The 23,932-nt window shown below is 39.6% G+C and overlaps 1 protein-coding gene across 1 annotated transcript in view; it reads right to left on the reverse strand.

The window, feature by feature from the left end:
• Positions 1-23,932, reverse strand: part of Txlnb (taxilin beta) — a 50,817-nt gene that overhangs the window by 8,344 nt on the left and 18,541 nt on the right. Inside the window, exons 2-6 of the mRNA XM_004628584.2 lie at positions 22,178-22,269; positions 16,484-16,654; positions 10,135-10,329; positions 8,833-8,952; positions 4,995-5,069 (exon numbers count right to left, since the gene is read on the reverse strand). Coding sequence (XP_004628641.1) covers positions 4,995-5,069; positions 8,833-8,952; positions 10,135-10,329; positions 16,484-16,654; positions 22,178-22,269 — 653 coding nt within the window. The remainder of the gene's footprint in view (positions 1-4,994; positions 5,070-8,832; positions 8,953-10,134; positions 10,330-16,483; positions 16,655-22,177; positions 22,270-23,932) is intronic.

Genomic DNA, 23,932 nt, shown 5'->3' on the forward strand with positions numbered 1-23,932 from the left:
CTATGAGTCTGAGCTGCATATGGAGACCCTGTAACAAATAATTTTTTAAAAAAAATGATATTAAGAGTTATGCTCTGGGATAGAGATACTTAATATGAATGATTCAGGTTAGTAAGGCCTCCATTTTCAAATTGGGTATTCCTAAAACGAGCACAGAAATGCCTTGTGTGAAGAGCAACGAACAAAACCCTACAGCTATTCTTTGTAGATGGGGATGGCTGGTTTTTCACCTGTAGAAAGCACCAACTGACCACCGGGCTCTTCTAAAGTAGAAAGAGCACAGAGACCAAAAGCCAGTGGTTTGGAGAGCTGTCAGTCTTCAGCACGAGGTGTGTGTGTGTGTGTGTGTGTGTGTGTGTGTGTGTGTGTGTGAAACCCTAGGTTCCAGAAAATTACTTCTTAGAGTGATTTATTACCAAATAATTCAGTAGAGTAAAATTTTCATGAAGTAAACAAAAAAGTTTTAATACAAATCCTTTCCATAGCACGCACATTTCTCAAATCCACAGTAACAGCTGACCACTGTTCTGAAGTCACTCACTCACCCTCAGAGTGTGTGCATGAATTCAAATCTGTTTCTCACCACATGTTGGTGCATAGATTACACAAAATTCAATAAAGGAGCATCAAGTGCTTCATGTCCAGGGAGGTATCGCAGAATGTTATGCACACTAGACGCACATGGGGACACACACACACACACACACACACACACACACACACACAAAACACTGTGCATAAAATATTTACTCATGGAGTGTGACAAAGCATGACAGCCTGTTGGGGACATTCTACCCTAGTATTGGGTTGGGTTCCCTGCATACATTGCACATGGCCAGTTGTCTCTGGTAAGAAAAACTATCCCTAGCAGGTAAAAGGATCTTCTATTACAGAAGCTGTTCATGGATGAAGCTAGCCAAGCCCCTTCTGGTCATGTTTTTTCTTCTTTTCTCCAATCTCTTAGCAATTCTGCAGTTACACAGGATCTCAGAAACTACGGCTTCCCGGCTGCTCCCCCCGAGCCCTTCTCTTATTCTGAAGCTGGAGGCTGCAGACAGGCAAGGGCAGGAGTGAGTCTGTGGGAGGCCCCCCTCCAGATGCCACATGGGCAGAATTAGCAGAAACAATGATTCCCTGCCCTTCAGCCTCAATGCTGGCAGATGGGCACTAGAATTTTCTGGTGAGAGAGTCTACACTTTATCTTCCTTTTTCAAGTGTACCTGTAGGCTATTTCTCCATCATGTCTTAAAGTAAAGATACTAAGAAAAAACCCCAGAATGTTTTTTGTTGAGTTAACTGGGGAGACGTTTCCTTTCTCATGTTTTCGTGTTGCTGGCTTGTGGCATGAGGAAGGCAGACACACCCGAGTGCCAAGAAGTGTCCTTCTTTATCATCGCCTTTGCAGGGCTTTTCCTAGAAGCTGTTTTTGTTTTTGTATGGTTTTTCCCTAAACTCTTTTTAAAAACTAATTTTGCTAGAACACACAAAATACCCATTTTAGGTGATATAGTTCAGTGGTGTTAAGTATGTTCACATTGTTTGCAACCCATCTCCAGACTCTTCATCTTGCAAAATGGAGATGTCACACCCATTAAACAATGCCCCATGTCCTCCTCTGAGAAACCAGTGCTTAATATTCTGCTCTTCTTCCTGTTGACCTCTTTGCCATAAGTGGCAAAATCTATGTGGACTGTACACTTCTTGGGTAACCAGCCCCAACACTTCCTGTTTTGTTTTGTTTTTTTAAACTGGATGCTTATTGAATAGTATTTCACCTCTGCCTATTAAGCTGACACAAGGCATGTTTGGTTTCACACGTGATATTCCTGCCCTCACACTGGGAAATGAGAGAGAAGCGTACTCAGAGAACCACAGAAAGGACATCCAGAGGTCATGTGCAGTATTTTTCCTGCCAAAGCCAAAAATAGAAGTAAGCTGCTCTATGGTTAGAAGTAATGGTAATTGACTCAATATTTCACTTTTAAATGGGCCAAGGGAGACACACATTCTTTTAACTGAGCACTGAATTTTAATTAAAAACATTTGTAGTGTGTAGGAAACAAAACTGTGTCTAGGAAATGTCTTACCAAGATCTTCTCTAAGTGAGATCTGGCTTGGTAATGAGTCTTATTCCAAGAGTAGAGGCTCTCTGCTCATCCTATGTAAAGTGAAGACTTCTGATTTTAAAGATTATAATTGTACATTTTGAGTAGTTCATTCACTGTTCTTTCCCCTTGGCTGGTATTTCGTGTCTGTGCTGTCAGACTGGCTTTCCACATCTCTTGCTGTCTTCACCCTTATTGATCTGACGAGTATTCCATTTGTAGTGACAACTGCATCCCATTGATCGTCTCTGACAGTTACTCCATTGCCTTAGTTTGTGTAATTGAAAGCCAGACATCCCTTCTCTAAGTGAGAAACACGCCTTCAACAGGCCAGCTGTTGTCTTATGGCTGAAAAGTGACTTCACTCTAGGAAAACAAGGTAATAATGTGTCTTTGATATTTCTATTGTTCAGGCTTTGGTGATGAGGACAAAGGCCTTGGCCTCCTGCCACTTCTTCCCTTTCAAGGACAGTGTAAAACAGAAGGAAGTGTTTGCATGGCATGCAAAGTCATTTGTAGGAGGGTTTGTTTCCCAAGGTTTAAAAGTTTGCATTTATTTATTTATTTATCTATCTATTTATTTAGGGGTCTAACCGTGTTGCTCAGGCTGGCCCTAAGTGATCCTTCTGCCTCAGCCTCCAGAATAAGGTGGAGCTACCTTATCCACCAAAAGTATTTAAAATAAGAACATTAGTACTTCTGGGCAACTTGTTTAAACAGTATTACACATAGTGATTTGGAGCCTTTATTTTCTCTCTGGTTAACTAATTTTGGAATTTTGAAAGTGCCTTGGAGTTCAGAAGAGAAAAATAGACAAGGTCTTTGCCGCTGTTGAATCTGTCTGCCCTGTGACAAACTGCAGACTCTGGAGGGAAGTGTGGGGTAAACCCGGCCTTGGGTTATATTTCTTTAGCTCTGGAAATTCTCTATGTTCATGACCTAGAGCGGAAAAGGGTCTTGAGATTCTATTTTCCAGTAGTTCTTAAACTTTTTTTGTAACTCAAGATTCCCTTTGTTTCAGACTTCCTTGTAGGGAGCTCTACCTGTGAAATAACATACTAGTCTATACTAGTTTGTGCTCTAAGTAATAGAATTTGTATGAGCAATATTTGTAGCATTAGACTGTTAATTAAATTAGGTAGAGATTTTTGTCTCTTTTATTGATTATTGTATCTCTAACATCTAGGACCACTTAGTAGGTACTCAATAGATATTGGTTGAATCGTTCATGCTTATGGACCAGACACCAAATGAAGCACTTTGCATACATAATTTGATAGTGTACTGCCTATGTTCTACATCTACTAACTCACTGTCCTTTTAAACATGAGACGTATGAATAATTACCATCCACAGCTAAAGAGTAAGAGCTGATACAACGTCAGAAGCAACTGCATTTTAGAGCAGCTACAGCCTGAAGTGCTGCTTTTTTTTGGGGGGGGGGGCAGAACTGGAGATTGAACTCAGGCACTTGTGCTTATCAGGCAAGTGCTTATTCTACTGGAGCTATCTCCCCAGCCCCAGTGCTGCTGTTTTGGAAATGCTGAAAACCTATGGGCCTCACAGAGATCAGAGGACCCTAAGTGGGGTCACTGATTTATGGCTGTGATCTTCATGTTATAGACAAGGACATTTAGATCCAAAGAGGTATAGGTGAGCTGCCCAGGGTCACACAGTTTCTCTGTAGAGGACCACGACTCTGACCCTGGTTTCTAGACATAGTTCAGGACAGTTCAGGAAGGAGAAACTGTGGCGAGTCTAGAACCCCTGGCAGATGTTTTTTCAAGTTTGAGAGCTACAGCTGGGAAACAGGATCCATTCTACATTTTTATTTCATAGACTGTTAAAAGCCTAAATTCTGATGCCAGCTAAATGAATCACTTTTTATTACTTTCTGTTTAGTTCAGAAAGCAATAATATTAACCTATTTTTCTCAAGTTCATTGTCTTTATTTAGCATAGAAGAGTAGAGACTGTGACTTCAAGTACTGTCCACTGTTTCTCTCGAGCTGAGTTGCAAATGAGGCAAGGACAGAGCAAAAGCTCTGGCTTGGTTCTCTGGGTGTCCCCAGCCCTGGTCACTAAGGTCCTGCTGCTTTTTCTGCATCCTGGTTGAAGATCCCACCTGCTTGCTTACCTCTACTGCCACGATGCGACGGGCTTTGTGACGCCCTGAAGATGAATCCTGAATAACTCACAGCCCTTTGATTCTACTAAAAGTCAGAAACATTGTTGCCCACCTGTAGGTAGATAATTAGTCTTTTAAGCTGTTTTTATGTATTTTCAGAGAATAGATCCTACTGAAGAAAACAATTTATCGTTGCGTTCTCTATGTGCATTGCACAAGTACACTTTAGGAAAGCTAGGTAAGATAATGTCTTCTCTGTTTTTGTCTATGCAACGGTACAGTTTGTTATCTTAAATTTTGTATTTTTTTCTTTTATGATGAAAAGATACTCATTGAACATGTTCATTCACACATAAGTATTGTTTTTTGCAGTTGAACAAAGATTCTATACTCAGCATATGAACATTTACAGATCTTCAGAGGTTTCTGTTTTGGGGATTGACCTCAGGACCTTGTGCTTCCCAGGCAGGCGCTTAGACTGCCAAGCTATCTCTCCACCCTCTGTGACAGTTTTGATTTCGTTTGTCAACAAACCTTTTGACTGGGTTGTTTGGACAGAGGATATATTTTTTTCTAGACATAATATGGTACTAAGCTTTTGATTTTACTTACACTCAGTAAATGTGAAGGTCTTCTTTGTTTCCACACCTACCCTGGTCCCCTCATCCCTTGCCATGTGGGAGACTCTTGGACCACCACTGGTTCTAGCCTCTTGGAACCAGTAGGAAGCGCACACCTGTATTCCCTTCTCTCCCCCTTCACCTGGGCCTGCAGCACGGTCTCTTGTTCCTTCAACACTTTTGCCTGAAGTTTCCACTCTGCTGCCTGGTTCAGCAACTGTGAGAAGAGAGAAATCAGCCACTGTGAGAAGAGAGAAAGCATTGGAAATCACGCCAGTTTGTTTTGCAGATCACCATTAGCCTACAATTTGTATATAAAATAATTTTTTCTTATTAAATTTCTTCATTTTTTGGCATAGATCTTATAAAAAATTCTAAGAAAACAGTCTAAAATATTTCACTTTTAATTAAAAACTAAGGTTTTGGTTTGTTTAGGATATTTGTTTTTATGCTAGGCTTGAACCAAAGACTTCACACATGCGGGAAAGTATGATTCCACTGACCTACGTCCCTAGACCAAAATTAGTGGTCTTAATGAAAAAAATGTGTCTAACTCAAGCATGAATCATGCAAAATTCAACCGCCCACTAAATTCTGGATTCTCCTCTGCAATCCCTTCTAGATGTCATCAGCCTCTGCCGAAATGTCCCCAGAACCTCCCTGCTTGAGCCCCACTGTAGGAAGTGTCCTTTACACTGACTTAGCATCGTTCTTTCAGATCCCACAAGGGTCAGTGCAGTAGAAACACTGACTTGATCTCTGTCCCATTCCCGACGCAGACCTCTCATCATGCACTGGAACCTTCTTGGGAGCCTGTTAAAGGCAGGTCCCTCCCAGAGGGGATGATTTACAATGTGATTAAAATCTGTCCTTATGGCAAATACAGTTTGGGTTAGTGTGGGGGACAGAACTTTGACTTATTTTTCTGGATACCTTTCTCTGAAAGTTTACAAAATCGGGAGCTTCGTCTTTCTCCCACAGTTATCCTTTCAAAAGCAGTAAAACATGCTCAGACATGGTCAGAAGTGGGAGCTCACATTAACTTAAAATGTTGATTTTAGCATGAAACTGTCATACATGTGTAAAACATGTTATATTAACTTAAGATGTATGTTAATTATCAACTTTGATGTGGTCTGTTTGGGGTTAGGGTCTTCTAGTTAGAGCTCCAAGTTTTATTTAGTTTACAAAATTAATACCTATCATGTGTCATATAAAACTTCTAGTTGTTTTCTTTTTGATTGTATAAAAACCTAGAGATATTTTGTAAAGTAGAACTGATTGGTTCTATGAGAGGTTATGGGGCAGCTGCAAGATAGACCTCCAGTGCTACCTCTGGGCTTCTGAAGATTGCGGTGGCTGTGTGCAGGTCCCTGCTTTTTCAGCTACTTGTACAGCCTGTTGTAATGGGTGATGTCTGATCTAACAGGAGGTGAGTGGTTGGGTATTCTATTTGTGTGGAAAAACTCCCACTGGGACTCATGTATCGTAATTCTCAAAATGAGTTACAAGAGCTACAATCCAAGCAGATGGCCACTTTTGGAGAGCTAAGGCAGCTTCCCCTTTCTGACCCAAGTCTGCTCTTTTGCTAAACAAGGGTAGAAAAACTAGACAGGGTGCTAGTTTCTTGCTAAGGCTGGATCACCACAAGTCTCTCTAGAGTCCCGTGCATGCGTCTTTGCTCCGTTCTTCCTTTGTTGTACCTCATGTGTAGTAGTCAAATACTGATATCTTGCAGGAAGCATATTTTATCTATGAGGATAAATTGCTTCTTAGATTTTGAATAATAAATATTTCATTTACTACTCTGAGAGCTAGATTGTGGATGGGTTTAATGAATTAATATTTCTCAGAAGAGAAAGAGATTTCCAATTGAAACTGTCTACTGGCTGTAAGATTGTATTCTGAAAAATTCATCTTTTTGTTTCTATGTTTGAAAGTTGAGGTTATTTTAAAATTACTGTTTTACAAATTGGAGTGATTCTGGTCTCATTTTAGAGAAATGAAAAGCTTGTGATCAAATGTCAAATGGCCAAATTTGAATAACTGGTCTATCAATTGGGTCTTCAATCTTTCTGTCCCCGACAAGTGATATTTGCTTCTAATTAAAAGTCTGTAACCCAACTTTTTCTGCCTATGAAGTGCTGTTACAGAAGGCTTGGGCTTTGGGGACCAGCTTGGGCTCCCGCATTTAAAACACATCTTGATCACTTTGCTGCATGTGACCCTACACAAACTGCACATTGAACTGGAACCTCATTTCACATTTGTAGAGTGGCCCAGCAGCTTTTGGACCACGTGCGGGGCAGTGAGGACCGGTAAACACCACCGTTCCTTTTCTGCAATCTGAAATTCAGACATCATCCTCGACTCAGCCCCTTCTCATTGTTACCATCTTCAGACCAACGGCATTGCCTGCTGGTTTCCATAGAAAACCTTCCGTGACTCATCCACATGGCTGACACTGACAAAGGATCTACAAACTGCAGTACAGGGTTTCAGGATGAATCCTAAGGGAATATGACTGACCTTATCAGACACAAAAGCTACAATTCTTGTTATATAGGTCTTGCTTTATCTTGGTCTTAACCATCCAGCAGAAAAGTATGAAAACGAAGTATAAATAGTACAGCCATATTATTATGCTGAGCTGTAAAAGGCTCAAGTCAACATCTTCTGACATTGTCAGTCATACGGAAAACCCACTACTATTATGGACTACTGGACATACCTATAATATTTAAATGACAAAACTAAACAGTAAAAGGGGATACAAATGAATGACTATGTTTGTATTTGTATATTCAAAATAGTTAGGATAGATATACAGCTACATTCTCTTAATTCAGTGAATAGAAAGATTTGTTCTAAAAGTGTTAGTAAACAGGATATCGTGTCTGCATCTTGTACAATGAATAACCACTAATACAATATGCAATGTATTAATTATTGAAACTGTCCTACTAATTTGATTTGAAACTGTCTCATTGCTATTTGTTTCTCAATAACATTATGGAAAATTATAATTAAATTAGATTATATTAAAAACAAAAGTGCTAAATATGCAAAACATAAAAAAAAGAAAAACTTGTATTCATCTCTGTCTGTCCTCCCTGGCTGCCTCCTTCCTAACGGAGCTCACCACCATCTCTGCTCTGGATCACTACACCAGCCTCTTCTCTTCTTGCTTTCTTGTTCTTTTGTGATCCATTTTCCTCTAGGGAGCCAAATTAATCTTTTACAGATATAAAGTAGGTCACATCACTTTTTTGCTAAAACTGCTCAATACTGTTTCATTGTATTTCAAATAAGATCCAAACTACTTTTCAAGTTGTGCAAAATCTACACAGTTTGACCCTTGCTTACTTCTGTAATTTCATTTTGAATCTTTCGCTCAGTTGGTCAACATGCTCTTACTTCTCTGACCTTTTCTATCTCGGGAGCATGCCAGGCTATTTTCAGCATCGGGACTTTGTCATTGTTGCAGATGACGGTCTGCCTGTGGCTCTACATCAGGCAGGACTTGGCTCAAGTGTCCTCCCTTCCTGGAGGCCTTCTGATCACCAGTCTCACATACCCGCCCTGCCGTGGTCCCTTCTTAATTTTTCCTTATTTTCCTAACAGCACTTACTTTTATCTGGAATTGCCCTCCCTTGTATGTTAGCTTGTGACTGTCTCTTCCCAGTCAAACTCTATAATCTGCGTGGTGGGAGGTGACCCTTCTCTGGCTCATTTACAGCTATATTGTAGGACTAAAACTAGTGCCCAGCAGACAATGGACATTTGAAAAATATTCACTAAATGACTATTTTGTGTGGGAAACAGGGTAGATACAGTGCTTCAGAGTGGGCTGGCTCATTTAGTTCTCCATAGATGCTCAGGCTCTTCCTCAATCACTGTCGTACTCTTTGACCGTTACCAAAACTGAGTTTCTGTCACCTAGGCAGACCAGACAGCACACTGACTAAAAGGATAAGTACATATTCCTTTTCTCGATTGTGTTGCTCCTCGGCTTCTTTCATCATTTCTTGTGCCTGCTCAAGTTTTGCATCCACCAACTTCTGCTGCAGTTCTCTGTGTTTAAATATTTTGTCGAGATGCTAAGGAAAAACGCAATACACATAGAAAGCATGGTTTAGCGTTGGTTCTTAAAAATGCAAAAAAGGAAAAAAATAATTCACATGAATACACATTCTGTTATAAATCATTGACGTTCAAAGTCTTGACTTTTGTGACCATGAGTGATTTAATCTCAGAGCTTCTGCTTCCCAAATATAAAGCTAGGAAAATAGAGCACTTTCAATTTTACAAGGAACCTGAGACAAATGAATGGTACATTGTACACAAAGTGTGGAGTTTAGCGTACTGCCTGACACAAACTAAGCATACAGGAGATAGCATTCTTATAATTAGTCCATTATTAATACTACTGGTTTATAGGATATAAGATCCTTAATTAGATGAAACAGTGATCTTATTTATTTATTTTTTCATTTAGGTACTTGGTACAGGGTCTTACTACACAGCTTGGACTCTTAGTGGTCCTTCTGTTTTCAGCCTCCCCAGCGCTGGGATTACAGGCACGTCACCATGTCTGGATTCTGTTGCTGGCTCAGTGCACCCCTGGGGCAGAGCCAGAAATAGTGTTTTATTTTAATTGATTGATTAATTAATTAATTAAGTACAGGGTCTCACTACGTAGATCGGACTTGTAGTGATCCTCCTGTTTTCAGCCTCCCAAGCACTGGGGTTACAGGCCCGCCACCACCATGCTCAGTCTCAAACACTGTCTCAGTGTGCCCCGGGGTTGGGGCGGGCAGCACCGCACTCCAGGGATCAGAACCCTGGCCGCTGTGCTCTGCCTCAGCAGGCGCTTTAGTCCACTGAGGTATCTGGCCAGTCCTAGAAATAGTAATTTTATTATTTTTTTTTTCTGTAGAAATAGTAATTCTAAAGACTAGAATGTGGGTTATTATTTGGAAACATAGAAAAGATTTTTAAAGGGCTGAGAAATGTTCTTTTCAAGGATAACTGAGTTAACGCTACTGCTTACTGCCTTTATGTTGCAGCGACTCCAGTTTTGACGAAATTCAGTAGGTCTTTCAGCCAGGTATTCTACGCTTCCGTCTGTCTTTATTTTTGGCTAGTGTAATAAGAAATTCAATTCTAACAATCGGCTTTAAGATTTGTGCATACGTTTCTTATTCATCAACTTCTCCAACTTCACGACCCAGGTCCAGGTCTGCAGACAGCAATTCAAAGCTCTTGAGTGCGGTTCTCACCTCCTCTCTGAGCTCATACTGATCGATGATGCTTTTCAGTTTCTCTGCGAGTTCCGTGTTCTCCTGACAGAGCGTCATGTTTCGCTCACTCTGCTGCTCTATCTGGGCCTGGATATCCGTCAGGGTAGTCTGGAAATGAGTCGTGATCTCCTTCCTTTTCTCTTCTTCCTCACGTGCCCGCTGGAGGGTTTCTTCCTGTGGATAAAAAGTAGAAGATTTTTTCATTGTGATTTAAAGGATCCCCAGGTTTGGACAACTCTGGGTGAGGTCACCGAAAGGAGGTTGGTGAGATTTTTTTTTTTTTTTTTCCTCAGTTCATTAAGCTTAAGTCGTTCAGTCCTCCAATAAATGTATTAGTAAAGGCTTCAGCTGTTAGTAGATACTCAGCGCGGGTGCTGTGAGGGTCTTGGATTTGATCTTGGTGATGAATAGGCTTGTTTTATACATGATAAGGGCTCTCGCTGAGTGAATGAACTGCAGTGATTTCTGACAAATACGTAGTCACACGGTTTTGGTGTCTTGGTTGTGGCCTGTATTAAGGCCACTCAGCTGTACAGATTGATGGGACACACCAAGGGTTTCTTTGCTTTTGCCCTAGAGCAACACTGATATCTCTAATATTGCCTTTTAAAAACTGTGACATATTAACCACAGAACTGTGTTGGCTAAGTTTTGTAAATTCGAGTGATCGCAATATAATCTTTCTCTTAATAAGAAAAAAGTACTGTCATCAGAGGGTACTTAATGAAGGAAAGTAAGAAAACTATGGATCAATAAAAGCTCTTCAAAAGTATAAAAGGAAATCTTTTCAAATGTACTGGATATTTTATTTCTGGAAGAATCCTCATTATATGTGTTACATAGTGTAATGAAATATTCAGTGTAAATTTTGAATTTGAAAGTACTATTGGGTTTCACATCTCTTCAATGTTAAAACGAAACATCTAATTTTCCCTTGTTACTCTTTGTCAGCATGGAAGAATTGGAAATTAACTTTTATATTATTTCTGTTCTCTTTTTTTCTCCTAACTCAAAACTCTCCATTCATTACTAACCTCCAGCAGTGGGTGCGAAGTCCCTATCTGTGTCGAGAACTGTTTGCTTTGTGATTGTTCTTCTCATTTTTTCAGCATAAAAGGCTTTGATCTTGCTACATTATTCCAAAGATAGAGACACAGTGCTGACAAATGAGGCACATATTTTAGCACTCCTTTCAGGTCTCATTAATTGTTAATATGAAAGCTTGCTTCATTATTGACAAGTAAAATTATACTGTGCTTTGTGGCCTCTCCAATTATGTAACAGGATTTTTAAAAGAAATAATTGTTGTAACAGAAGTAATTGTACAAATCTTTATTATGATAGAATAATGTGATCCAAATAAAAACTGATGTTGGAAATATATGCTCTGGAAATAACGTAGGGTTTCATCTTTCCTATGCAATACTAATATATTTCCTAACTCTAAAGCAGCCATGTGAATCATAATTTATTCATTTGTAAACCTTCACTAGGCAACAACTTCTCAGAGATCTGTAGAAGATATCTGTATTTCCTAACCTGAAGAAGTTAGCTATTTAAGATACTATTTTCCTGAATTTTGTGTGCTAGTGCTTACATCATTTTATGAAAATTATGGCTGTCAATTAGAGCAACTGAATACACATATAATAGTGATTTTTTTTTTGTGGTACCAGGGATTGAACTCAGGACCCTGCTCTTGCAAGGCAAGCGCTTATTCTACTGAGCTATCTCCCCGGGTATAATAGTTATTGTTACTTCATTTTTCTTGATATACTTAGAAGTCAGCAAGGTCTGAGTTATAGAATTACAGAACACGATCTATCTACTTTCCATTTGCATTTATAAATATTCTATCCACGAATGAATGAGTAAAGAAGAGAACCATCACATATAACCCAGAAAAATCTAAGCATTTCACAGAAGCTGGGTACTGAAAGGAGGTGTGTGTGCTAGTGTGGCATTGAACACATCAGGCCATCATAGTGCCCAATCCTGGGTCACAAAAGGGCATGATACATTTTTCCTTATATTGTTTTTTTAATGAGATATAAGTAAACCTAGAAAATTAATAAAATAATAATGTTTAATAGTAAATGGTGTTTTGTGGAAACAAGTATTTCTCAGGCTTTCACTGCTGTTTCTAAATTATCCTAAATTGTGTGTGCATGAGTGGGGGTTGTGTATGTTTAACTGAAGGAAGAAGCACTTTTAATAAAGACTAAAGCTAAGATACATGGTTGTAAAAGGATGTCATGCATTTTCTTGTTCCCCAGCTCTTAGCACAGGAGATTTTAGAATCAGGTACTGAGGCTGTCTCACTAGTAGAGATGAAGAAGCTTGTACTAAGCTGACTGCTCCACAGATAACACTATAAGATTTGGAGAAAGAAATAAATAAAATGTAAGGGCTGGGGAGATAGCTCAGTAGAATAAGTGCTTGCCTGGCAAGCACAGGGTTCTGAGTTCAATCCCTGGTAATGCTATATATATATATATATATATATAGTTTGGAGAAAATGTAAGAAATAGCTACTTAAAGGTATTGTAGGGTAAATGAAATCAGGCAGATTCTCAAAAAAAGTTGACCCTTGTATAAAGTACCTGTTTCTTGATTTTTACTGCCTGTATTCTAAAGGACATCTATAACTGGCAGCAGAATGGGGAGGGTAAAGCATTCATAGAAATCCTCCCAACCTGCTGTAATTATGGTCTGAAGGAGTAGGAATTCTGGCCATCTATAGCTACTGAAGAGTGAGAGCAAGAGTCCTAGGAATAATCAGAGCAGGAGAACCCTACCTTTTGTGAGTAAGCCCTACCCAAATATCTGCAAACCACGCATGATCAGGATAGATTCAAAGCAGCCTAGCTATAGAAAAAAAAGAACTGAAGTGAGTGTTAGTTGTTGTCCAAGAAGCAAAGTCTGTAGTTTGAATCCGACCAAATCATAGAAATTGGTTAAAAAAATAATATTCTTCAGGGGTTTATAGTAGTATCCAGATTCTCCGAAATGTCAGCAGTCACAAAATCCAGGCTCATGGTGATGACTAGACATGGAACCAATAAAAAGAGCCATTTTCAAAATCAAGCAGAGGTGGCCTGCTCCCCCATGACCCTGATGTGAGGATAGCAGAAATTGAAATGGGTATTGTAACTATGAAAATAATATAAAAGAAAATGTTATATCAATGGATAAAAAAAAGCCCAAGAAATATCAGGCAGGAATAATCACACATTAAAAAACCAGGTATAAATCATGGAACTAAGAATGATGAACTTCTGAAATGCAAATAATCACTGCACGGATTTAGAGAATAGAAATAACAGAAAATAATCAGTGAATGTGATGATAGCCTAATAGAGATGATGTAATTTGAAGGGAAAAGAGAAAAAAATGGTAAAGAACACAAAGACTTAAAGAGCTAGGGGACAGTATTGAAAGGTCCCGCACACATGGAAGTCAGATCTTAGATGGGACAGTGAGATGAGAGACAAGGGGAGTGAGAGAGAGAGGAGAGACGCTGAAGAGACAGTGGCTAGAATTCCCCAAGTTTGGTGAACAACATACAGTTACAGATACAGAAAGTGCAACAAATACCAAGTATGTGAAGAAAGTTCCTGGATATAAAACAGTTAAGATTCTGAAAACCAAGTGCTAGTAATGATCTTGACAATAAGCACTACAGGGAATCCTTCTAGCAGAAGGGTCTTGACTCCTGACAGAAAGCTGCCAGTTTTGAATAAATAAACAGCATCTGGAATACTAAATATCTGGCAAAGAAAAAAGACAGTTTTGCCCTTTAATTTTTAAAAGAAGACAACATGGTATGAATATAAATTATAACATTGTCTTACAAACTTCATGAATGTATGTACTTGTGGACATGAAACAGTCATCACTTAAAGGCGGAGGAAATAAATGAACCCATTTAGTTGCATTACCTTTACATATTATGTGATATGATACAGTATTATTAGCTCCAGGTAGATTATGAAAAATTAAGAATATAAATTGTTGTCACACAGCAAATGATAATGCAAAGAGGTATAGCATAAAAATCAAAGAGATAAAATGTGATTTAAAATTTTTTCATATCATCCAAAGGAAGGCAGGTATAGAACAATAGAACAGAGGAACAGAAAAACAAAGAGGGAAGGTACTAAAAAAAGATGTCCATCATTTTACCTAACTACATGAGTGATTACATCATATGTTGGAGGAGCACTCCAATTAAGGGCAGATACTAAATAAACGAAGAAGACAAAGTACAACTATCAATGAAATATACCTTATTTTGAGACAGGGTCTTGCTATGTAGTTCAGGCTGGCCTAGAACGCACTTGGAAGCCCAGGCTGGCCTTGAACTTGAAGCAATCTTCCTGCCTCAGCCTCCCAAGTGCTGGGATTACCAGTATATGACATCACACTGGTCTGAAATATTCTTTAAAAGCCCAAGTTGAAAATAAATGGATGCAAAAGGATAGTTGGAAAACAATGAAAGTCAGAAAAGTAGAGTGGTTGTATCGATATCGATAATATAAATATCAGTATAAAGATTATTGCCAATGGACATTTCATAATGATAAAGTGGTCAGTAGATCAAGGAGACAAAACAACCATAGATGTATATATGTACAGTATCAATGCTTCAAAATACACAAACAAGAATCTGATTGAACTGTAAGAAGAGGACAATTCCACAATTATACTAGGAGGTTTTAAACACTATATGTCAGTATTTATACATAAACAGCATAAAGCTAATCACTACTGATGGAACACTACAGCACCATCTGGACAGCATTCTAAGTGTGCATTGTATATCCAATAAGATGAACCATGTGTGGTAGCCTATAAAAATTAAATATTACTTCCTAAAAACTTGTGGGTCAAAGATAAGTCAGAAGAGAATTTAGAAATATAGCTTGAATTTGAATCAATAAAGTGGAGATAGTCTCTCATCGGTTGTTTATGAAGTAACATAGATGAGCACTCAGAACAACTCTTGGCATAATCATGACGCATAATTTCACTGTCAACAGCTGTAAGCCACCATAGAAGATGTGTGTCCATAGATGCGTGGCCTCTGACACTCCCATCGTGCTGCCTTTGAATGCTCCCCAAAGTTCCCCAGCCATACAATTTTCACTTTTGATCTCTTCCCTGATACATCTTCCCAGCCTATCTGACTTAATTGATGTCTCCTCATCGTACTTCCAAGAGCTGGAAGACTTACAGAGACAGGATACCATCAGTTGAGTACATATTTTGAGCCAAGAATTACATTTTCACCTCCCGTCTAGCCTGTGTTTCTGGTGTCCTTAGTGCGGTCATTGAAGAGCTACTGGAATCTAACCTCCTCAAACTTGAAATTTTAGAATTAGAGCTCAACACACTGGTTCCCCACTTCCTAGACACCAGAGACCATGTGGAAGACAAGAAACACCTAACCATTCTTACTTTTCTAACTCATTGTACGAAGTCAGCAATGGTTTTAATGTCTTCATTTCTTAAAGTAATTCCTTTAGAGCACTGGCAGTAGTGGCTGCCTCATAGTAGTATTGGTATTTAATTAATTACTGTTTGTAAAAGCTTCGGGATCTTCTGTGGGAAGGGGTGCAGCGAATGTAGACAGCATTAGCTTGCACAGCCCTGCAACAGGCTTTATTGAATGGAGCGAATGACTGTGTAATCAAATCAACCACACTGTGAGGGATTTACACTATAATTAATGAAGCCCATGCAGACTGAATGAAGTGATCAGTCTATTATTTTTAGACTGAATAATTAAGTCTGAAGAGCTGCAATATTTTTTCAAGTAGCTTCTTTTCTCCAGATGACTATTGACATTTGGCTGTCATTCTCACCTTATCGTGTCAATTAGCTTTGTGCCTATTTATCTCATGTCATGCAGAGATAATTATATAATATAATGTCATATCATTATATTATAAGATAGTGAGTTTTTACAAATACTCAAAGAGTAGTCTACTACCTTAGAAACAGACTCAAGCCAATGAGAAGGTGTTTATCGGGGGCCTATAGTGCCTCTAGTGCTCTGTGAATACCTTATGTAATTTCTCCCAGCCATACAAGTTTTTCTCAGCTGTGTAGGCATTGATGGTACAATACCCACTTCATGGAGGAAGAAACAAGCTCAGGGAGATAAAATAACTATGTGAAAGTCACAGGTGAGCAAGTGGCAGAATCAGGGTTTGAACTTTATGCTTTCTAAGACTCCTACTTTTTTCTGTAGGTAGCAGTAGCAGGGGGCTGGGTCTGTGCAGCCTGCAGGACAGTGTGTCTCTCCAGGGTGGGCGATGCATACCTTCAGCGTCTTGTTGTGTCTCTGCAGCTCTCGGCACAGGCTCTCCAGCTTGCTTCGAGCCAGGATAGCTCTGCTGTGCTCACTTTGTAGCTGGTCTTTTTCTTTCTGCGTTTGTACCTGTTTCTTTTGTAGGAGTTTTAACTTCTTTTGGTCGGTGCGATGTTCATCCAGCTAGACAGAGGGTTGCAAATGTGAAAGAAAATGGTATGTATCACTTTGGAGAGGATGCAGAAGGGGCAAAACCTAGGGGTCGCTCTGGCTATTTGCAAACACTTTTTGCTGATATCTGTCCTTGTGAAAATACACTAACTTCATGACCATCTCATTTGCAGGACTTGTCGATATGGTTTTACTGAATAATACTTACAGGTCCTATAGCATTGTTATTAATCATCTTTGATTTTTCTTAATTATTTAGAAATATTTTTTCTTGAGTCTACCTAATGGCACCAGCCAATATGGAAAGCCATATCTCAAAATGTGAAAACAACCAGGATTCACAACAATAACTTGCATTCTGGCAGTGGTCAATAGTTTGTTGGGTTGCATTTCTTTCACATAATTCTTTCTTAAAATAAGCTTCTAATGATATTTTAAAAAAAATAGGAAAGGGAAAAGTAGCCTCCTGATAAACAGATAACTTGAGGTTTTGGGTGTGGGAAAGAAGGGGCCAAGAACGTAGCTCTCAACCACATACACTTTGGAAGGCAGCTGTCTGGAGGGTGCTTGTCCCTGTGTCCCCTGCCCCACCTTCTGTGCCTACCCTGAAGACCTTGCAGCACTGGTTTCTGACAAGCCCACATGAGGCTTTCTTAGACTCCTCCAACACGTACAACTGAAGTACCAAGGATGGCATGAAAATGAAACCACTTTACCCCTGTTCTTTCCATTGAGGATGCTCAAATTCTAAGGTAGCTTTGCCAAATAGGACATGAGACACCCAGTACAATTTAAATTTCAGATAACTAAGACTTTTTTAGTGTAATTACATACCATATATTGGATGGGCTATACTTTTACCAAAAATTACTTGTCAGTGTTTTGAAATATAAAGTTAACTGGATATGACGTAATGCTTTAAAATCTTTTATTTATTTATTTGGTACAGGGTCTCACTATGCAGTTCAGACTCACAGTGATCCTCCGGTCTCAGCCTCCCTAGCACTGGGATTACAGGCATGTGCCACCATGCCCAGTTTTTACATCGTGGGACCAGGGTTCTGGGGCCAGCACAGTGTAGTACTGGGGATCAAAGCCAGGTCCTCGAGCTTGCCAGGCAGGTGCTTAGGTCACCAAGCTATCTACTCAGTCTCTGAGTATGCTGCATTTTTGTCTGCTAAATCTGGTAACATTCTCCTGGGATCCTAGTGCTTGTGGAGAGAGTGAGGGAATCAACTTCCAGACACCTATAGCAAAAAAAAAATTAGCTGATTATGGCAGTGTCGGTCTCAAGTTGCCCATTAGTGAGGCCACACTGGAGCAGTAGCATTTTGTGTTGAACTGTTTTCTCTGCTAGACTCTCTACCCTTAGTACCTGAATGATATTTCAACCAGGAAGGTACTGTCCTGAGCAGTGACCTTGTTTGCCAGCAAGAAAAGCCATGGAGAAGCCCTGGGTGCTTCTAGACCCAGCTATTCCTGGTGCCTCACAGAGCCCATTACAAATGGACATCCATGCTACGTGGACCCTGACCCACGTCCTAGTTTCTCTGCTCCTGAGCAGGTCTGCCACAACTTCTTCAGTTGACTCTTTGTTTGATTCCTTTCCTCTCTCCCTTCTGTCACATTGAAATAACCACTATAAGCCCTTGTAACAGTAAGAATATGCATAATTGATATTCTCTCTTCATACTTATGCAATTTCTTATTAGTGGAAATTAGCATTAGGAAAAAAAACGAGAACCATGTTACTAAAAATATTGACTGAAACTGGTATCCTTCTTGGAAAGTCAACTATCCTTCAGTGTATATTTTTCATGGTAAACTCTTGTTCATAATATAAACGCAGTCCTTTCATTTTGCATCATAGTTTTCAGACAGGTGAAATGCCCCATCTTATATTTAGATTTTAAAAGACTGTAGACTTTCTTAAGATGTACATATTGTTATTATTGTTATTCCTATTGTGGTTTATACTTTAAAGATTAATTCATATGTCAAGACTTTTCAACATCGGTCCTGTTTACATGTTTTTGGGCTACATAATTTCTTACTGTGCAATATCCTGTACGTTCTAGGTTGCTTAGCTCCACCCTTGGCCCCTGTCCCCAACTATATGCCAGTTACACCATCCAATTGTAATGTCCAAAAAGGTCTCCAGACACAGATGACTATTGTCCCTTGGTGGGCAAAAGTGCCTCTGTTTGGAAATGAGATTTTTTTTTTGGCTGGCTCAGGCTGCCTTAAGGGTAAGATAGGTGGAGGTGGGGATCGAACCACACTAGCCTGCCCCGACTGCATTTACATGAGCAGGCACTTAAACAACTGAGCTAATGGGCAGGCCCCCAAAGTGCCTCTGTTTGGGGAGCATCACCTTATGTGGCTTTTTCTGAGTGTCAGGAAGACACCGAACTTATGTTAAGAGAGAGGGGATTTGCGCTTGCTCCGTGTGTGTGTGTGTGTGTGTGTGTGTGTGTGTGTGTGTGGTGTTACTGAAATAACAGACTCTTGTGAGCATATATGAGTGCATAGGCTGGCTGGCTGGCTGGCTTTCTTTCCTTCTTTTTTGTGATCCCAGGGATTGAACTCAAGACCTTGCGCTTACCAGGCTTATTCTACTGAGCTATCTCCCCTGCGAGCATAGGATTTCTTAATGAAGACCAGCATGTTGCAACTGAATGAACCTCAGTCAAATGCTATCTGGGATTCAAACGTGCACTTCAGGATGGTTTTTCCTATCCAACTGTAATGGGCAGATGGGATTTTACCTACAGTCCCTCCCACCCTTGCTCTCTTTTCTAGGTAAAACTGATGCCAAGTACTAAAGTAGACTTGTGTTCATGATAGTATTTTAATGGCATAATATTTGAAGAAAATATTTTTCTTATACCATTTTCTAATTTAGTCATAAGATGTCCTTATTTATTAATGAACTTAATATTTTTTGAGTGGCAGATAATGTCACAAGATTCATACTGTGTAAGGATGAGTGACCTAGAGTGGCAGTTTGATTCATAGATTTCAAGTTGACTTATTTTATGGCAAAAATTATATTTCAGACATTTTCTATATTAATATGCAAATCAGTGAGCAGGAAATAGGTTTTGTCTCCAGGTAAAAATTGAAATTCCTCATTATTTTTTTTTTTTCTGAAAAAGAAATACAGTGGGTTTTCTGGGTCAAGTTTCTTCTAGTTACCTTTATTTTTTGTATTTTAAAATTTATTATAAGAGGGCCAGCACGATAGCTCAGTGGTCTAAAGCTGCCTGCTTAGGCAAGCTTGGGCAACTGCAGGGACCATGATTTGACCCCCGGCACCACATGCCACGCCAGCCCTGCCTCCAGGGCAGGCTGAACTGGCCACAAAAAAGTAAAATAAAATAAAATTTATTGTAAGAGATGAGATATATGCTAAAACACAATAAGTGAGACCTGAACTGAGTTAGGATCTCTAGTAAGTAATCTTGGTTATTAAGTGGCTGAGTATGTACAAAGAGTAAGCTGAGACTAGGGTGAACAGCCCTGATTCACGCAGAAGTCTTGGCCAGATTGGAGAAACGCTGGCGAAGCGCAGCACTGTCAATGGCATCTGCGCTTGCCTAGAACGCTGCTGGGTCCAGCTAAGTACAGCACATGGCGCTGGAGAGCACCTTGGTACGAATGGGTGAAAAGCAATGGCAAGGGAGAGACAATGGGAAGAGTGCTACAAGGAGGCAGGATGGACAGGCGAGGACAGCATAGAGAAGGGGACTGCGGGGGGCCTGATCTGAGGGAGAAATATTTTTGACCCCCAAACTTATTTTATGGTATTTTAAATTTTTCATAGCTATTGCTAAAGAAATTGCAATAAAGTTGATATATTTGTTTTGTAAATTCTACTATTCTTTTGGCAAGCAGTGTAGACAAAAAGCTTTGCCTTAGTCATCCTGTTTCTGAACTTTTTCTTAAAATCATAAAGAAGAAGGAACAAATTTAATGCGTGATGACATTCACTACAGCAGCATTTGGTATAGCAAAGAGTAGGAGGAATCTAAATGTCCCTCAACTTAGTGACTCTACACATACGGCCACTTAATGTAATGTGACACAACATTTGCAAAACATGTTTATGAGGTCTATAAACTATATGGGAAAAGTGTCTATCTAAAGTGCCAAGAAAACCAGCCCTCAGCTCCTGTGTCCACCGAGCGGTAGGACACTTCTGCATCCACAGCAGACCCGGACAGCAGTGTTCATGGAACGGTTTGTGTTTAGGTGATGGAATCTGAGATTTTGTGGTTTTCGTTTTATGTACTCAGCACTTTCCTGTGATCACAGTGCAGTTTGTGTGATTGAGGATTAAAATTAATGAAGAGATAATATTAGCAGAATTAAGCAGCTCAGGCCTCAGGCCTCAGACTAGTGCATGACAACCGTGTGAAGGGTTATGGATTGTAGGACTGAGGTCAGAGGGAAAAAGAAAACTCTTACGAAATTCTATCCATTAATTAAGTGTGGTGAGTTTATACATTAGATGCTTATTCAGTTTTGGGGTCCCCTTAAAACATTAAGATAATGTGGTGAAGAGGCCCTGCAGTGAGCGGCCCCAGGCGGGAGTTTCTTCAGCAGTAAGATAAATCCACCTGAGGGAGGGGGGCATTCCAGCCAGCTGCCTGGAGGGAGTTTCTGCTCTGTGCAGTCTTAAATTTCATTCTCTTGTCATTACTTCTCTAAAAGAAATAAATTGATTTTTTTAAAGGAAAGAAGCAGAAATAAAAGAGAAGCACATTGTTAGTTTTTCTAGAAGATGCTACATCCTAGCGGTGAGTCCTATAATCTATGGGGAAAGAGTAAGTATCTAAGAAGTATTTTCATGTTCATCTCGGCAACGGCTTATGAGGGTTCACTGCAACCAGGCGCGCTAGCCACGCGAAGCCCCTCCCTTTTCTCCAGTGACCAGTTGTTAGGCACCAAGAGGCCAGTACCCTGGGGGATCCGTTGGGAGGTTCAGGGTGGCTTCCTTTGCGGGCTGGGGGTGGCAGTGCTGACTACTGGGAGGAAGGGAATGCGTGGAGTGAGACACAAAACAATCAGCGTGGAACACTTTGCCACTGTAGGGAATGGGCCAGACCAGAGAAACCGCGCGTGAGGCACGGATTCTACCTTTCCTCCTTTATGACTCCTGAAACCTGGGTAAGAATTAAAGTTTCAGGTTTCTTTAAGCTTATATTGAGGGTTTTCTGTTTTGTTGCAAAGTCTAAAAGAACTTAAAATATCCGCCATTTTGAGTTATTTATACATCTACAAATTTTTCACTTCCAAAATTATATAAATAATTAAATAGATATTCTAATATTATTTCTTTTCTTCCTTTTTTTGGTTATTTATCAGTTTTTCTTGACAAAATGCTTCTTTTATGAATTCTAGCTTTGCTTTGTCTGAAGTAAACCAATGTGGTCTATAATGATATAAAAAATGAAGAATATTTTTTTCCTTTAGCCCTAACTTCTGCTTCTTTCTGACACACATACCAAAAAAGTTAATTGAAGATCTTACCAATTCAGCATACTTCTTGAATAAAAAATCTAGCTTTTCTTCAGGTGTTTGCAGCTTGTTCAGATTTTGCATTAGTAGGTTGGCTTCTTTGCCTTAAAAAAGACATTAAAGACACATTGAATTTGTAGTCAGGTGATACCGGTTGGTCTCTCAGACCAATCACATGCAAGTTACCTACCAGCCCTGGCCAGGCCACTAGCCTCTCTGGGGCCAAATAGCTCAGTGGATTGAAGTGCCTGCAGGCAGGCACAGGGGCTGGGGGTTTGAACCCTAGACCTGCCGTGCCCCCAGGGTGTGTGGAGACAGCAATTGAGACTAGGTGTGGAGGCGTGTGCCTGTAATCCCAGCTCTTGGGAGGCTGTAAACAGGCGATCACTATAAATCCAATCTAGTAGTGAGACCCTGAACACCCTGTAGACCCTTCCCTAAAATACAAAAAGGAAAAAAAGAGGAAAAAATAGAAAAGGATGCCACCTACCTTTCAGAGGAAGTGAACAATCATTCAGAAATTTGTAAAAATGTATAGCACAAAGTCAAGTTCATAGTAGACTTTCAATAAGTATCTGCTATAGCAGTAGTCCCCAGATTTTTTAGTCTCAAATATTAATGTTTAAAAGATATATTATGCATCAAAAAGCACTGATTTTATAGAATAGATCACTCATTTTCTCATTTTGTGAAAAGAACAAAACCAAACCACTACCATTCCTGACTGGCAAAGAACAGCCAGTATCTATACATGGTGTTAGTAGACTTCCAAGCAGAAGCATAGATACTTGGCAGGGTAGTGCACCTACTTTACCCCTGTAGTTCTTTTACTATCCTTTTCTTCTCTTAGCTTGGAAACCAGGTCTTTTCTCACAATACATAAGCCCACTCCATGAAGTTTGGGTGAAAATGACCTTGATGATATTTGTGAGCAGAAAATAAAATTCATATAGAAGAAAACAGCCAAGAACAGAAGGCCTTTGTGTCTCCATGACTTTGAGCTCAGCCTTCTCAGGCTGCGCTCTCTCCCAGCTGGGCCTTAGTGCTGCTCGACTAACTTGTTTTCTGTTCCAAGCTGGACTTTATGCTACATTTTTAAACTCATCTGTTTATGATTACTTAACAGGGAACCTCAGAGTTGTGCTTTTTTGTTGTTGTGTTCATTATTCTTCCTTTTGTCTTCTTAAACTTCGTCCTTCTGTGGTGTCTAGAAATCCTGTCTTCAAGTAACCATTTAGGTAAGGGTTAGGATGAGAAGTCTGATGCTGTGGCCCGCAGTTACCATTAATTTTACCTTTTCAAGTAATCTGGTCAAGGTGGAGGCCTTTTGTTGTCCTCATCTCTATGTCTAATCAGAGTAGGGAGGTCAAGCCACCCAAGGGAACCCATATTTCTTGATATAAATCTACTGAAGTATTTACTGACTCTTTCCCCCTAATCCCAGGCCTTTCATTTGGCTAGAAAATCTGCTTCTATTCTGGAGAGGTGGGCAGATCATAGAATCAGAATGGCCGGATGGAAAGGAGGGGATAGGATGGCCTTATACTAGAGAAATATTCATCATTTAGCCAAAATGTACATTTTATTTGGCATCTCATATTTTTATTTACTAAATCGGGTACTTTTACATGAAATTAAGAATTTAGGTCTAGAAGAAACTTCAAAGAACATCCACAGCAATTGTTTCTTTCTTTCTTTTGTTTTTCTCTTTTCTTTTCTTTCTTTCTTTTTTTTTTTTTTTTTTTTTTTTTTTTTTTTTTTTTTTTT

Source organism: Octodon degus, unplaced genomic scaffold, assembly GCF_000260255.1.
Source record: "Octodon degus isolate 3935 unplaced genomic scaffold, OctDeg1.0 scaffold00024, whole genome shotgun sequence".
Lineage (NCBI taxonomy): Eukaryota > Metazoa > Chordata > Mammalia > Rodentia > Octodontidae > Octodon > Octodon degus.